Genomic DNA, 15,016 nt, shown 5'->3' with positions numbered 1-15,016 from the left:
CCCCCTCAGTCTCAGTCTGCAGCTCTCGAGATGATCTAATTCACATGCAAGGCTGTGAACACCAGCTAAGAATGACGACTCCCAACGTGTATCTCTAGTCCGGCTCCTTCACCTGAGCCCCAGGCTCATCGACCCGAGTGCCTCTTTGAAGTCCTAATTTGGATGACAAATGGCATCTTAAAAATGCCTCATGTCCACCATTTACTCTGGAATTCCATTCCTGTCAGGTATCTCCCAGACTCCCCATTTTAGTAACAGCCCCAGCACCCACCGAGGTGTCTGAGGTCACATTCAATTTCCACTGTTCCCTCCCCCAGGCCCTGCCCTGGAATCAGTCCTGTTATCTCCATCAATAAGCCCATCTCAAGTGTAGTTCTGTAGGGACCATGGCCGGAAACACACAAGCTCACAGCATGGTGCACTAACAGTCCTCCGTAGGGTGCTCCCTGGATGGGGAGGCATCTCCTGCCGCTGTTCACCTCAGAAGGCAGTGGATTCTCACACAGGAGGCCCAGGAGAAGGGACTCAAGGTTCTCCCATGGTCTGAGCTTTGAAGGGCCCGAGGTCTGGGGGAGCTCCTAATTAGCAGACACACTTGCCAATGAGCAGATGAGGATGGGGGAACCCACGCAAGGCTGTTATCACTTCAACTCATGGGCTCTCAGGAGCCATGGGAAAGGCCTGTGTCCAGTGTACAGCCCAGCCATCACAGATCCCAGCCTGCATTTGCCAACCCGGACAGCCTAGACTCCATCTACTTGCGACACTTCTGTTCTGTTCCCCACCCAGAATGTGATGGACTCATTCAGATATTCTGGCCTGTCTCAAGCGAGACAAATTCAGTGAAAAATGAAGTGTCCACATTTGGACCAGAGCATGAAAGGAGAAACAAGGCCTCATGGTCAGCATGATGGTGGTGGCCAAACAATTCCACCAGGTGAGATGAACCAGGGTAGGGTTGAGAATCCAAGGTCCTGGGTTGGACAAATCATCTTCCTTCATTGTTGACTGGGGTGTTGGCGACTGACTACCACAAACTAACGACACGTTAGGGGGCCCACGTGGTGGGCGTCAGCTGCAACAGAAACGGATTCAGCTCTTTACTGCCAACATGGGTTAAAAGTAAAGGCCGAGGCAGGAAGGTCTGCACGGCTGCTGAGGCAAACCACAGACCCAGCTCTGAATGCCCACTGGCTGGAGCAGAGAGGAAGCTACTGCCCTTTTAGCAGTCCCTTTGCCCAACAGATCCAGGTAAGCCAGCTACTTAGGAGAAGGCCATGTTGTCCTGATACTCAGAAAAACCAGCCTCGTAAAGGGAAAAAATAGTGGCATGGATTTTAGACCCAATTCTGCCCCTTTATGAAGGCAAAGTAAAGTAAATGGCACGGGGAAGTTGAATGCAAAAAAAAAAATTAAAGAACCAAACGGTGACCGCTTCCTCCAACAGCGTCCCCTGCAGCTGTCACCTCCGTGGCGGCCACATCCTCACCAGTGACCGCCGGCCAGGAAGCGACGTCACGCACGTCACACAGCGACAGCCAGGAACCGCGTGCTGAGCACGTTTGTGTAAAAGCAGGAATCGAGCAAAATGCTGCAGAGTTTGACCTTACAAGTTTAAATACTCCATGAAAAGAATCCCTGAGCAGCCGACTAAATCAATTCACATCTTACTTCTTCAAAACAATGAAACAAATTTAATAAGGGCGCATTTGTCACCAAATAAAAGGAGGACCAAACATGTTCCTCAAAAGCAAGGATTTCAACAGGTATCAAACACCAGTGGGTGATGAGCTAAAAAAGCAAATATTCCAAATAATTAGAAAATAAAAAATGACTAAGATAATAGATGGATCAAAACAGCTGTTAAGTTGTTGCTTTTTAAAGCGATGGAGACTGAACGGAGGGCAATCTGGCTATTTCAAATGCAGGGTGTGCACAGCCCACATTTTCAGAAGCAACAACATGCTCACTGGGCAGTACAAGTGAAAAAGGAGTAAAGAAAAAGGAAAAGAGGAACAAGAGAAAATTAGAATCACACAAGAACAAAAATAATTTTGACTGCATGTACAAGAATTTATGTGAGTGTGTGAGGCCAGGGACGCGGGGATGGTGAGGCCCAACCTCACCTCCTGCTCAAGGGAAAGCAGGGGCCTGAGGGGAGCGGCGCTGCCGGGGGACCACAACGTGTTCAGCTCCCCTAACCAAAATTCGACCTACAAGCGACTAGGCAGCTTTTGAGCTACAAATTATTGTCGCATTTCAGTCTGGACCGTTTTACTCACTTCCACCAAGAGTAGCAGGAGAGAATGAGGCTCTGCTCCTGCACCAAAGCATTGTTTAAAAAATTAATGACTGTGGAATAGTAAAAGAAACAATGGAGTAAAAGTGACTGGAGGAGAATGTGCTTGACCCGAGCTCACTGGCCGCGTTATCTCAATGACGTTCAGATGCTGGCTGAGCCCTTATGGTACCAGAATAGACAGACCCACAAGGAGGCAGGTTTAATGCGCTGAACCACTGTGGGCTAAGTACACATCCGGCTACTCCGCCAAGTCCCAAGGGCAGACTTCAAAAGGCAAAAACAAGCTGGCATTCTCTGGTGGGTCTGCAGACTCAGAGACAAGCATTTGTTGAGCAAAAATGTCACCAGTGCCTCCTATGACAAAAGAAGTGGCACTGGCGTGGGGGCTGGGGCAGGGCTCCAGGCTTCCACTGCTCACTCACCAGTCTGTCCAGGGGGAGAAGGTGGTCCCTGCTTAGGTTTCGCTGATGCACCTACTTGACTAATGTCTGGGGCCTCAGCAGGAGTTGACAGATGAGGTGAACGGAGCGAGACTCTGTGTAGCACGGTGCTGGGAGCTATGCCCTCAGCAGTGCCCAGGCTCCTAAACATGCCAGCTCATCTCCAAGAAGCAGATGGGGAGTGCGGGCATGTAGATCACAGGGCCCTGTGAGGACAAGTACAGATCATGGCCACGACATGCCTCTCCTCTTCCTTAAGCCATAGAGGTATTTCTGGGGAGGAACAGAATATTCATCCAGAGCCTGCTAGGTGGGCTCTCGCAGGTGGGACTAGTGTCCCCTGTGCTTCTCACTCACAGGGCTGGTCTAGACATTCTTTTTATTAATTCCCTAGCATCTTCTCCTCCAACTTACCAACAACCAGAAAGTAGGATCTGATCTTAGGTAAGTTCAAGAATCACAGAGCACCACCTCCAAAGCGGGCCCGGTAGCACATGCCAGGTCTTCTGACCGCCACCTGTGGGACCACCATGAGCCCTCTCCAGACTCAAGGACCGAGGCCGTAGGCCGGGGGGACACAGCTTCCCTCACTCACCCCAGCAAAGGGGAACCACGTCTCGGCAAAGGCATCTCACCCTCTTCAGCCCAAGGGAAAACATGATAGATATACGGGGAAACAGAGCAGAAGGTGGGGGGTAGGCAGCCCAGAAGAGCTCATCTGTACTTCCGAGGCAAAGTGGGGCCATTGACTTAATCACAGGGACAAAGTGGGAATGAACATTTCCCTGCTCTGTCCCATACACCGTGATACGCCTTTCCCTGCATAAGGAGTTCATTAGGAAGTCCCTGGCGGTGTTTCTGATGTCCTAATTTGGCATGGTGGCTGTCGGGCAGGAAGAGACGGCCTGAGCTGAAAAGGTGCTGGGCCTGGGAGGCAGGTGACAGCGGCTCCAGCCGCAGCTCAACCAGCGCCTCGTTCTGCCTCTCGGGGCTCAGCATCTCATCTACAAGCAAAGGGATGAGCATGTACCAGGACAGGCTGCGCAACAGAAATGAAATGAGAGCCATGTAATGAAAGTTTCCCAGTTGCCACGTTTAAAATTTGAAACAAAGAAACAAACCAACAAACAAAAAACAAATACTAGAATGTGATTTTAAGAACAGATCTTACTTAATCTACTGTATGTAAAATACTATTATTTTGACATGTAATCAATATAGGAAGTAGAGAGATAGTTTATGTACTTTTACTAGACAAGCCTCAGCGTCTGATGTGCATTTGACCTACAGTACATCTCAGCTGAGTCCAGCCTCCTCCCCAGTGCTCCTAGCATCAGTGGCTTTGGCTACTTTATTGGACAGCAACTCCAGGGGTCCCACCATGTTCCTGGCTGTAAAGCGGGAGTAAGTGTCCACACTAACCCTAAAAGGATCTCTCTGAAATAAAGGCGGATTCACTTTGAAATGTCTGGAAACCGGCGGGCTGCACCTCCCTCCCCCCTTGGCTACAAGATTGACTTCTTCCTTGCTGATCCCTTTCTGGATGTAGGGAAGCAATCCAGCACACAGCCAAGGTGGACTGGCTTCCAGGTTAACTTACCTGCTGTCTGTGTCCATTCCCATGAAGTCCTCCTTCTCAAACGGGATGCAGGGGAGGGGGATCTTGTCCCCAGAATTCTTGGGGCCACCATCCAGCCACTTGGACTTGAGCAAGATGAAGAGTGACTCAGTGAAGTCCTCGATCCTCTTCTCCACCACCCTGCAGTACTCTTAGATTGAAGGCAACGTCGGTGCGCGTCTGCTCGGCTACCTCCCCATGCTGCACAAAGACAAAAAGCTGAGAGTCATTAAGCGATGTGCCATACAGCTCCTCTGCATGTGGAGCTTCTCGAAGGCCTTGGCAGAGAGACATTCGGTAATGGTGACAAGGCCCACGACCTTGGGGTGTTTCTGGAAGACGCTCCACCCATTCTCGGGCACATAGCGGTGCCTGTAGTGGATACAGAGTGTCCACTGGGAGCCACAAGGGCTGATATGGCTAACCGAGGTGAGTAGCTGATAGATGCAAAAGAAATTCTCCTCTGAGATGATCTCTATGGATTGGACCACAACGGGACGAGTCTGGTGGTCCTCAGCACACTGCACGTAGTCAGGGATGCTCATGTTGCAGGCCCTGCCGAGAGGGGAGAGGAGATCGAGGTACATACTCTGCTGTGTGCTACGGGCCCATCTGGGTTGCGGTGACCTGGTGTGTACCAGCCAGAAGACAAGGGAAGCCAAAGCAAATCCAAGGGTACAGTTTGTCCTCAGAGTCTGCATATGGCTACTGTAGCTCGGATCACATTACCCAGCTTTTGGTCTAGGCTTCCTGCCTCTGCAGAGAAAGGTCATTTCTTACTTTCTATTTCCAAGCACCTAGCAAGGCCCTAATGCAAAGTCACTGCTCAAAAATGTTGAATAAAGAAATGAACAAAGGAAATGCTTCCCCAACCCCCTTCAGCAGAATATAAAGAGAAGGACCACAGTAGGATCAAAAGATCTGGATTCCTATTCAATTTATTTGAACTCCTAAGCTTCATAATAATGGATAAGAAAACTTGCCTTGGGGTAGAGGGTACTGTTCATTGGTGGAGCACATGCTTAGCATGTACGAGGTCCTGGGTTCAAACCCCAGTACCTCATTTTAAAAAATCAAACAAATAAATACACCTAATTTCCCTCCTGAAAAAGTATTTTTTAATTCAAAAGTCAAAAAACACCTTGCAATTGACACAACATTGTAAACTTGACTATACTTCAATTAAAAAAAAAGCCTTGCCTTACAAGAATATATCTGGATTACGGATGTTTGAAAATGTAAAATGCATAGGGTACCACCTGCATAAAAGGAGGTGACTGTACACATGTTCTATCCCTCCTTTATGAGTTATACTTCCTTTGGGGGGGTTATAACCTCTCAGAGCTAATTTTCTCAGATTAAAAAATATAAACATTACCTGATTCTCAGTACTGCTGAAGAATCAGATAACTCTATGAAAGCATCTGACCCACAGAGTTTACTCAATAAATGTTTGTTGAATGAATGAATAAACAAGCAAAGTGAATGCTGCTCCCTGCCACAAACCATCATAATGGTACTGCCTGGAAATCCCAAGCCCACGTTCACCCGACTCTGCATTATCAATGTGGGTGACCTGGACAGGCCTGCGTGCTTCACGAAGCCCCAGTTTAATCGTGAATAGAAATAAGGGCAATAACACAAACCTCAAATTGTTAGTGAGTCAGTAATGAATTGTACCCCAACTCTGCAAGATGGAACCATTAAGAAAACTGGGCAAAGGGTCCATAGGCCCTCTCCATATAATCTCTTACTACCACATGGGAATCTACATTACATCTCAAAATTAAAAGTCTAATATTTTAAAGAGGTTATCGAGGTTAGGTGAGCTCACTGTCTCAAATAAGGAACACACAGTACAAATAGGACAATGCCCAGCCCATGAGATACACTCAGTTAACATTCCCACTGAGCCCACTAGTCCCTCCAACTTCAGAGCAAGAGGATGGGTCCTCGTGGCAACAGGCCACAGCACCTGAAGCTAACAAAGCTAATGGTGTCCACTTAAAAGAGCCCCTGTCACCACCCTTGTTCTAATTTTCTATTTGTAATTTTTTTCTTTTCATTAAATTGGAACTCCAAATTGCATAGAATTCTTACCAGATATCATGATGGCAGCCCTTCAAAACCTGACCACAGAGATCATGATGGCAGCCCTTCTTGGTGAAACAATAAAATGAAAAGCCATTTCCACAAGACCTCTGTGTAAATCTACTAGGGAACTTCATCCTGGACTGAGGAAGAGGACTGGGGAGTAGGGGGTAAACTGGGACACGGAGAAATATGGGCCACCTGTCCCACAATGGACTTTAGACTCACCCTCACCCTCCAGGAACTTCTAAATACACACAGACAGAGTGCTATGGACAAGAATTTTTTTTAAACAAATCCCTGAATCCCTAGCAGATCTTGTTTCTACCGAGACACAAATGTCTTATTTGTATAATGTTTCACAGAAGCCTTAAAATATTATCACCCCAACTTGACACATCAAGAAACTGAGGTAGAGAAGTTTATCACATTCTACAAGATTAGAGAGAGGCCACGTCAGACACCGTATTTAAATCCAAGTCCCTGCTCCGTTGCTCACACTAGAAAGTGTCACATACTGCCTCTTTCCTGCCCTCTCCCTGCAATAAATCTCTGAAGAGTCTTTTCTGTGTCACCTGCAATCAAAATCACATCAATTTTTCACAAAGAGCTATGTCACTCCTTGGAGGACATACCAAAATCTAAAGGGTTGGGTTGAGAGGAGATATTTGCATTTTCTGTTTCTCAAAGGAAACATGGCTTTAAAAGAAACTGAAAAGTATTTATCTAGTCTAAGCGCTCATTGTGCACAGAAAGAAACGGAGGCTCAGAGGAGAAGAGGAAAGGGCGTTATTAACAAATATTGCCTCAGCGCAGCACTAAGCCAGCCCTGGGCACTTCTGGGGGAGGATCTGGAAGGCCCAGGAAAATGAGTATTAGAAAATAGAAAGAGAAGAAGAATATAAGGTCCCGTCTCTACACCACCATACCATGAATTTCCACCAAATTACCCAGTATGGGTGCAGCCAATAGTAAGGTTGTCTAAACAGGTTATTGAAACCTGGAATTCTCAACCATAGTGGAAATTCCAGCATTTACTGTGCTTTTTTCCCAGTTCAATCATCAATTCAGTGGGCATTCTGTACCAGGGACTACACGAGACCTGGAGTTCTCCCAAATAAAGATCTCTATTACCACGTGTGCAAACCACATAAAGGCAACCAGAAGAAAAGCGCCCACAGATAAGATGGAATTACTGAAACTGAAAGCAGCCAAAGAGCATATATTACTAGGAAAAATGGTGCTCCTATAAATGGACTCATGGACATAGAAAGCAAACTGTATTTAGCAGGCAGGAAAGGAGGGATTAACAGATACAAATTAGTAAATATAAAATAAATGACAAGGACCTGCTATATAACACAGGGAACTATATTCAATTTCTTGTAATGAGTCATACTAAAAACAATCTAAAACATATGTATATACATATGCATATGTTTATAACTGAATCTCTGCTGTACACCTGAAACTAACATTGTAAATTGACTACACTTAAATAAAAAATAATTTAAAAAATAAGTAAAAATAAAAGCAACGCCATTAAGAAAAAATAAAAGAACACTCTAATCCCCTTAGCTGTAGGTGGTGGAGAATTCTGGTTGTAAACACCAAGTCCACTGGATCACTCCAGCAATGGCTGTCACTCTTTCTGACCATCAGAGAGTCACTTGCTTCACTGAGGTTTCTTTTCTCTTCTGTGAAAGGCTACAGCTGCAACTAACGATGTATAGAATCTCATCATTCACAAGCCCAACAAGTAGTGAGGACTTCCCATGGGCCAGGCTCTGGACAAAGGAAAATATAGGGTCCGAAATATATTCATGGGTAGAAGAAGTTTGTGCCATAAAGACGTTAATTCTTCCTGTTTTGATAGACAGATTCATTGCAATTCTGATTAGAATTCCTACCAGATTTTTCTTGGAATGTAACAAGTGAATTTATGGTCAAGATTAGCCAAGAAATTTCTTTAGAACCACCACTGGGGAGGATTGGATTGGTCATTAATTTCCACTGCTCTTTCTGAAGTGATAAAAACGTTCTGGAATAATAATGGTTGCACAACTGTGAATATGCTAAAAGCTGCTGAATTTTACCATTTAAATGGATGTACTTCATGGTGTGTGAACTATATCACAATAACGCTGTTATATGAAAAAATATTTCTTGACAAATATTTTTCTTTTTATACCACTAGTCTGTCCCACAATTTAAGAAAAACAAAAAACCAATACAAACCAAACTGTGCCAGGAGTTCTTTAGGACTGCAATATCCCTGGGTCTCCAAGGCCTCTGGTGATGCTGTTCCTGTTAACACACACTAGCTGGGCTGGGCTAGCTAGGGACTGTAACTATCTTTTTAAAATTGAGTGTCACACGTTTCACCCTTGGAGAGGGAAGGAAGGAGGATATCACAGCTTCATGCCTTCAGCTCATTTTTAACAGAACCAAGCCCTGCTTTCACCACTGTTAATCCCTCTCACTATAAAAACACGTGACATCAACAAACACCGCCATCATAACACCTGAAAGTGTTCAAGATACTTACCTGCGGCAGAAACACTGAGGGAGGAGACAGAAGCTTGCTCAGCACTGATGCTCCCTTTTCCCGACTCCACCAGGTGAAGCTGGGCGCTACAGCCAGAGGCCCTCAGCCCCGGGAGCAGCACACACGCCACTGAGCTGGTCCTGAGGGAGGGTGAAAGGGAAAGGAGGGCAGCCCTAGGGGGGAGGGAAAGGGGGGTTGCGGGCTGCAGCCCCGCTCGGAGGCCAGCCCCAGCACCAGCATAAGCCGCCCGCTCCCGTCCAGGTCCGGAGACCACGCCCGCCCGGGAAACAGCCCGCCCATTGGTGGGGACGGGCAGGCGGCCGAGGAGAGGAAGCCCGGGAGGAGAGGACTCGCGGGCGGGAGAGGGGAAGGGGACGCCAGCCGTGGACTGAGGGGATCCCGGCTGCGTGAGAGGTGGCAGGCGCACACCTGGACCTGGACAGCTGTGGCCGGGGCGCCGGGGCAGGTGGTGCTGTCAGAAGGGTCTGGCCAGAGAAATTCAGCTGAACACGGGCTGACTGGCGCCCTTGGGGGCTGTGAAAGGCGGATCACCCTCCCGAAGCCGCCTGAACCCTTTCCCTGGAGCCCCCCACCTTGCACTTCCACAGCCAGAAGCCCCGGCCCCAGGCAGGAACCAAAGGCCTAACGGGCGACAGAGTTGAGAAGCATTTGGGGCCAATCCCCGGCTCGGACATGGAGCTTCGAACCAGGGGACCACCAGGCACCGACAGCGCATGCGCAGGAGGGACATGGATCCTCTCTGGATTCTGCGAGAGAAGGTGGGACAGCGAGGGAGGGAGAAGATGGGAGCGGGTGGAGAAGAGGGGAAAAGTGGAGGGATACAGATGGACAGGAAGAGCAGAGAAGGGATGGGTCTGGATAGGGGAGTGTCGTAGCGGAGTTGGAGAGAAAAAGCTTTACCTCTAGGGCACCCTGAGATGGCAGACCTACCTCTGTACCCTTCTGTAACCGTTCAAGTCCCGCAGCTCATGTTTTACCTCCCTGATCCAGCCCTCCATCAGATGCTTCTGCAGAAACACTACGGGGGTCACACCCGTTGCCCCCATGCGGAGCTGGGTTTTCTGTTGCTCTGAGAACCAAGCACCCGCAGGTGTTGTCGCTCAGAACTTCCTTGGGAAGAGTACATATTCCCCTTTTACACGCTGGGAAACAGGCAGGAAGGATCACTGCCTTAGCTCCACTGTCCCAGGTTTTGGGCTGGCGGGGAGTGGTGTGGTACAAGATCAGAGCCCCAGACAGAGCAGACTGCCTGAGTGTTGGTGCATAGTCCCCATCCCTCCTGGGTAAACCATACCCCAACCTAGTGGAAACATCAAGGGCTCACAGTGGTTTCCTGGGGGTGGGAGAGCTGTCCTCATGTGAAGGAAAAGTCCAGCTGGGCTAACAAGCTAAGTCACAAATCTAAGTGTGATAAGTGTCGGTTTACTGATCTAAGTTCTGCTGGGCTATCTCGTAAATCTGAAGTTTAGTGTCAGTTTATTGGGCTAACAACCTAACTCGTAATTCCAAGCTCAACAAGTGTCAGTAATGTGAACTATTACAAATTGATAAGCTGCAGTGTACTGATTCCTTGCATTTTGTTCTTTGAGTCTTATTGGCTAATATCCCCTTACTTGTATTGAAGTCTTTAAAACCTCATGTGCACGTCTTGGAGGTGTTCAGAAATTCGGAGCAGAAGCCCCTCTGAGCCCGCCGGCATAATAATTCTGAGTACTCCAGCACTCCGATTGGTGCTTGTTTCTTGGCTGGCCTGTTTCCATAACACTCAGCTTCAGTGCCCTGCTTTCTAGGTAGATAGGAGTGTTACCAAGTCCAAATTCATACTCCTCAGTGCAGGACAGGCCAATAAGTTTGGAAACCAGTTGTTGGGGCTTGGAATAGCAAGTTTCTGTAGACCTAGTTGGCAAACTAATGTTCTGGAAAACCATCTCCCCAAGTCACAATTCAGGCTCCTTTCCTACGCGCTTGGTTGTTGCAAACTTCTTAGTGTAGGAATTCCTTCTTGTTAGAATCCTTTGTTCTTACAGCTATCTGCGTGGGTCAGATCCCTGTAAATCTCCAACAAAACAAACGTTATTTTCTATTCTGCAATTTGCTATCTTTTAATGAATGAAAAAATGTTAAATATCCTTAAAGGTCAGAGCTTCAGAATAAGCTCTCCTGTGTATTTCAGGCTCTAGGCAACAATTTTTTACAAGCAAGATGAAGCCTAGGAGACAGAGCATAGGGTTAAATTCAAAGGAACAGATCTAATATGGAGTCATATTTGTTCTGTTCTATTACCCGGGCAGAAGCCACTTGAGGATTTAAATCTCTTTAAGTTAAAAATAACTAAAATTTTAAAGGAATTTACATACATAGGTGGGAATGTGCAAAGCATATCTGGAAAAGCACCCAAAAGATAGTAAACAGTGGCATCTCCAGACAGGGCTGAAAGAACAGAGGATGAGGGAAAACTTCTTTCACTTGTGTATTTTTGTGCTCTGTTTGAGTTTTTTTTTTTAACCTTTTGCTTGCATTTCTTTTTCAGTTAAAATAATGTGTAATGGAGCAAAGGAGTAACTAGCTTAGCAAATACAGCAGCCATGGAATCACTAAGTCATCACTTTTGATTTAAGCCAGAAACATTTATTGACTCTCTCCAATGTGCTCAGTCCTGTTTTAAGACTTCTTTTATTATAATAATAAAATAATTTTATTTTATTATAATAATAAAATAATAATAATTATTATTATTATTATTATACTATTATTATTTCTAGTACTATTACTATTACTATTATTACTATTATTTTATGAAATAATAACATGGTATACCTCACCCCTGCCCATGACTGGTGGAAAACCAACTGAGTTTTTCTTGTGTTGTTTTCCAAGGAGTAGAGATGAGTTTATAAACAGAACACATCTTCAGGGCAAAACAGGCAGTGTGCATTACCAGCAGGCCAGACAGCAATGAAGGGTTTTCAATTGAGGCGCAAATAAGCTGAGAGAGAAAGCCTCAAGGACACTACAAAAAGCTGCCCAAACTGCCATCTCCATGGTACTACTGAAATAGGAAAGAACAAATCTGACTCCACATTTGATCTGTTTCTTTGACTTTAACAAAGCCAAGTTAATATGCTCCGGTCTTTTCATGGGTTATGATGTCACAGAGGAAACGGACAGGTCAACAAGGAACCACTCTGCCGTGATCACGGAGCCGGGGAAGGGGATGGGTTGCAAGATGTATGAAGCAGCCGCAACTGTGCCCGTGCTTCTAGGCAGGTATCCAAAATCGCCTCGACAAGGTGTCAAACATTTGTGCCCACGTCCTCATCAACAGACATGTATTAAAGACAAATGGAAACATATAAAAGGCCAATACCCTTGCTGGGTACACCGTCCAAAGAACAAAGTCTCAGTTTGACAACTGGCCATCTCGGTTCCATGGGATTCATTCTTGGAGAACCTTAAAAACCACTCTTCTGTCCTCAAGAATTGCTGCATATTTGTCCTATCTTTGGCTCAGGGATGCAGCACGTTCAAGTGAACTTTAATGTCTGCACAGATTTGACTGTCTTTCTCCAGGTTCATTTGTCCATTCCAATGAGGCCTGAGCTATGTCCATCCTCCGTAAGATCTATTCCCTCCAGTGACAGTTCATTGAGCCTGCAATTAAAAGCCAAGTGAACAAGACTGTCCTCAGCTAAAAATTTCACCCACCCTTCACTGTTTTCTTAATCTCCTCTCCTGGCTAATTGCAACAGACTAACACCTCCCTCCACCAAGATTAAAAACTATGTCATTTTGTCTCCCCAAAGAGAAAGTAAGGTCCATAATAGAGGAGACAACTACATAGTCACCTCTGAATTCGTAGCATATAGAACTGTTAATAAATAGATCTATGATTATGGCTTCTTTCCTTTAAAACCTTTCTGGTTATTTGAATGAGACCTTGGAAGGGAGGTGTTTGCTGTCCAGTATCTTGATCCACAAGACTCTGGAGGCCTTTTTCAGAATGGCTGTTCACTGATTCATTCAAAACACAACTTATCAATCAAGGAGTATCTGTGCTTTTCTGCCAGGTGTTTGTGGTCACTCTAATGCCAGAACAACTTTAAATTATATCCTTACTTTGGATTTGTTATTTATCCCCTCTTCCAACAAAATTGACTTTCCTTAATTTCTTGCCTTGAGGAATTTTTTTTTTTCCTATTTCACCCTTTAGTAAACCAAGATCCTCAGGATGGGCTTGGCCCATAATATGATCCCCCATCCAACTCCTAGTGTCAGAGGCCTGGGGCTCACATCCTGCCCTCCTGTCAAGGCAACTGAAAATCAGTTCAGGATCAAACCAGCACCCCAGGGATTCTAAGGCTCGCATATCTCCCAGAAACCCTGCTTTCTCATTTGTCTTGGCTTCTGAGAATTTTCCCTCACTTTCTTGACAATTAGTTGTGCAGCTTGAAAGATGAGGAAGGAAGGTTTTATTTCTTAATCAGCATTTTAAGGAACTTGTGTAATGAAAGTTTTCACGAGTTTCTAGAACCCTCCATTGCCGAGAAAGAAAACACACTAGACATTTTCTAAATTTAGCTCCCATGTGCATTTTTTCTTTGTTTTTGTTTTCTTAACTGTTAACAGACATTTTTTAATTAAAAAAAAATAAGGCCCCAAAAAGGATAGAACACTGAAGGGGCAATCAAAATTAAAGGGCAAAGACAGAAAAATGATAACTACTCTACAAAGTTAATATAATACATACACTATGTATCAGATCAGCAATTCTCAGTAACAGCTAATTGAAAAATGACCATGAGGTAAAATTTCTCTCCTGTCAGGACATGGCCAACAGAAAATACAATTAAACCAACAAACTAATATCCTAAGTCTGGCGAGGTACAAAAGGCTACAAGCTAAATGTGTCTTCTTCTGGAAAAGAGGAAGGCACACCAACTCTTTTCTGTGGAGCCTGAGCCCACGGGAGGACGGTGAAGTGAGCTCTGTAAGTACCCAATTAGCAAACTGAGTGATGAATAAATAGACGTGAGCTTTGATGACAGAGGTGATACTACTATTCATTTGTCCTGTAAAGTATGACTTCCGTTCAGTGATCAATACTTCGGTGTCCTCAGGAGTTGACATTATTCGAAAATGCACAGCCTGGGCGCAGACCTCCACTTTCAGCTCGTGACACTGCACTTAGATGTCACAAGGGCACCTCCAACTCCACCTGCAAAGAGCTGACTTCACGGTGCTCCTCCAATAGCCGTCCTGCCCAGGGCCTCTGGTCGGGGGCTAAGTTCTCCGTGCCTCTCCCAACTCAGACCCATCACTCACAGATGTGAATGGACCCCTCCTTCAGGGCCCAGATATCCTCAGACACCGAGTCCCACCACCCACACCTGACCTACCAGATACTCACTGGCACTCACTCAGCACTGACTCTGTGCTGGGACCATGCTGCACACTGCAAACGTTATCTCACTGGATCTCCACAACAGTCCTGGGAATTGGGTACATCGCTGCTTCAATTGATTAGATAAATTGTTTCACTTCCTTGAGTGCGTCATTCAAACTGACACGGCTACTGAGCCACAAGCCTGGGCCTGAAAACCACTTGAAAATTGAACACTGCTACACCTCGCAGCCACCCTACTCTGACTCATCACATCACCTCCTGCCAAGCCTTCTAAATGTTTCCAAGCATTCTACAAGACAAAAGTGAACTGCGAGAGCACCCCACTCTCCAACATAAAATCTGTCAATGATGGTCCGCTGCCCTTAGGAGAAAGCCCCACCAGGCCTGAGCACAGCCCAACGGCCCAGCATCCGCGTTCCCTGCGCGGCCACGCCGCCTCACCCAGTACGCAGCTCTACACGTGCCTTCTCTAGGACAGGGATGCAGACTCCGCACAACCCAGGGCTTGTCTCACTTGAACAATGATCACCTTCTTCAGTGTTCATCTTCTTCTTTGCTGACCCTCAGAAAAATGTTTTCTCATGATGAATCA

The 15,016-nt window shown here is 46.1% G+C and overlaps 2 protein-coding genes across 1 annotated transcript in view; both read right to left on the bottom strand.

Annotated features, from left to right (window-relative positions):
- Positions 1-15,016, bottom strand: part of LOC140687542 (trafficking protein particle complex subunit 9-like) — a 518,046-nt gene that overhangs the window by 71,758 nt on the left and 431,272 nt on the right.
- The window catches only part of LOC140687533 (uncharacterized), a 119,051-nt gene continuing 116,433 nt past the window's right edge, over positions 12,399-15,016 (bottom strand). The window contains exon 15 of the mRNA XM_072944649.1: positions 12,399-12,671. Within this exon, the coding sequence (XP_072800750.1) occupies positions 12,663-12,671 (9 nt within the window). The 3' untranslated portion in view covers positions 12,399-12,662. The remainder of the gene's footprint in view (positions 12,672-15,016) is intronic.

The sequence above is a fragment of the Vicugna pacos genome, chromosome 20, assembly GCF_048564905.1.
Source record: "Vicugna pacos chromosome 20, VicPac4, whole genome shotgun sequence".
NCBI lineage: Eukaryota > Metazoa > Chordata > Mammalia > Artiodactyla > Camelidae > Vicugna > Vicugna pacos.
The sequence above is the reverse complement of the archived record's forward strand: the minus strand, read 5'-3'. Positions and strand labels throughout refer to the sequence as shown.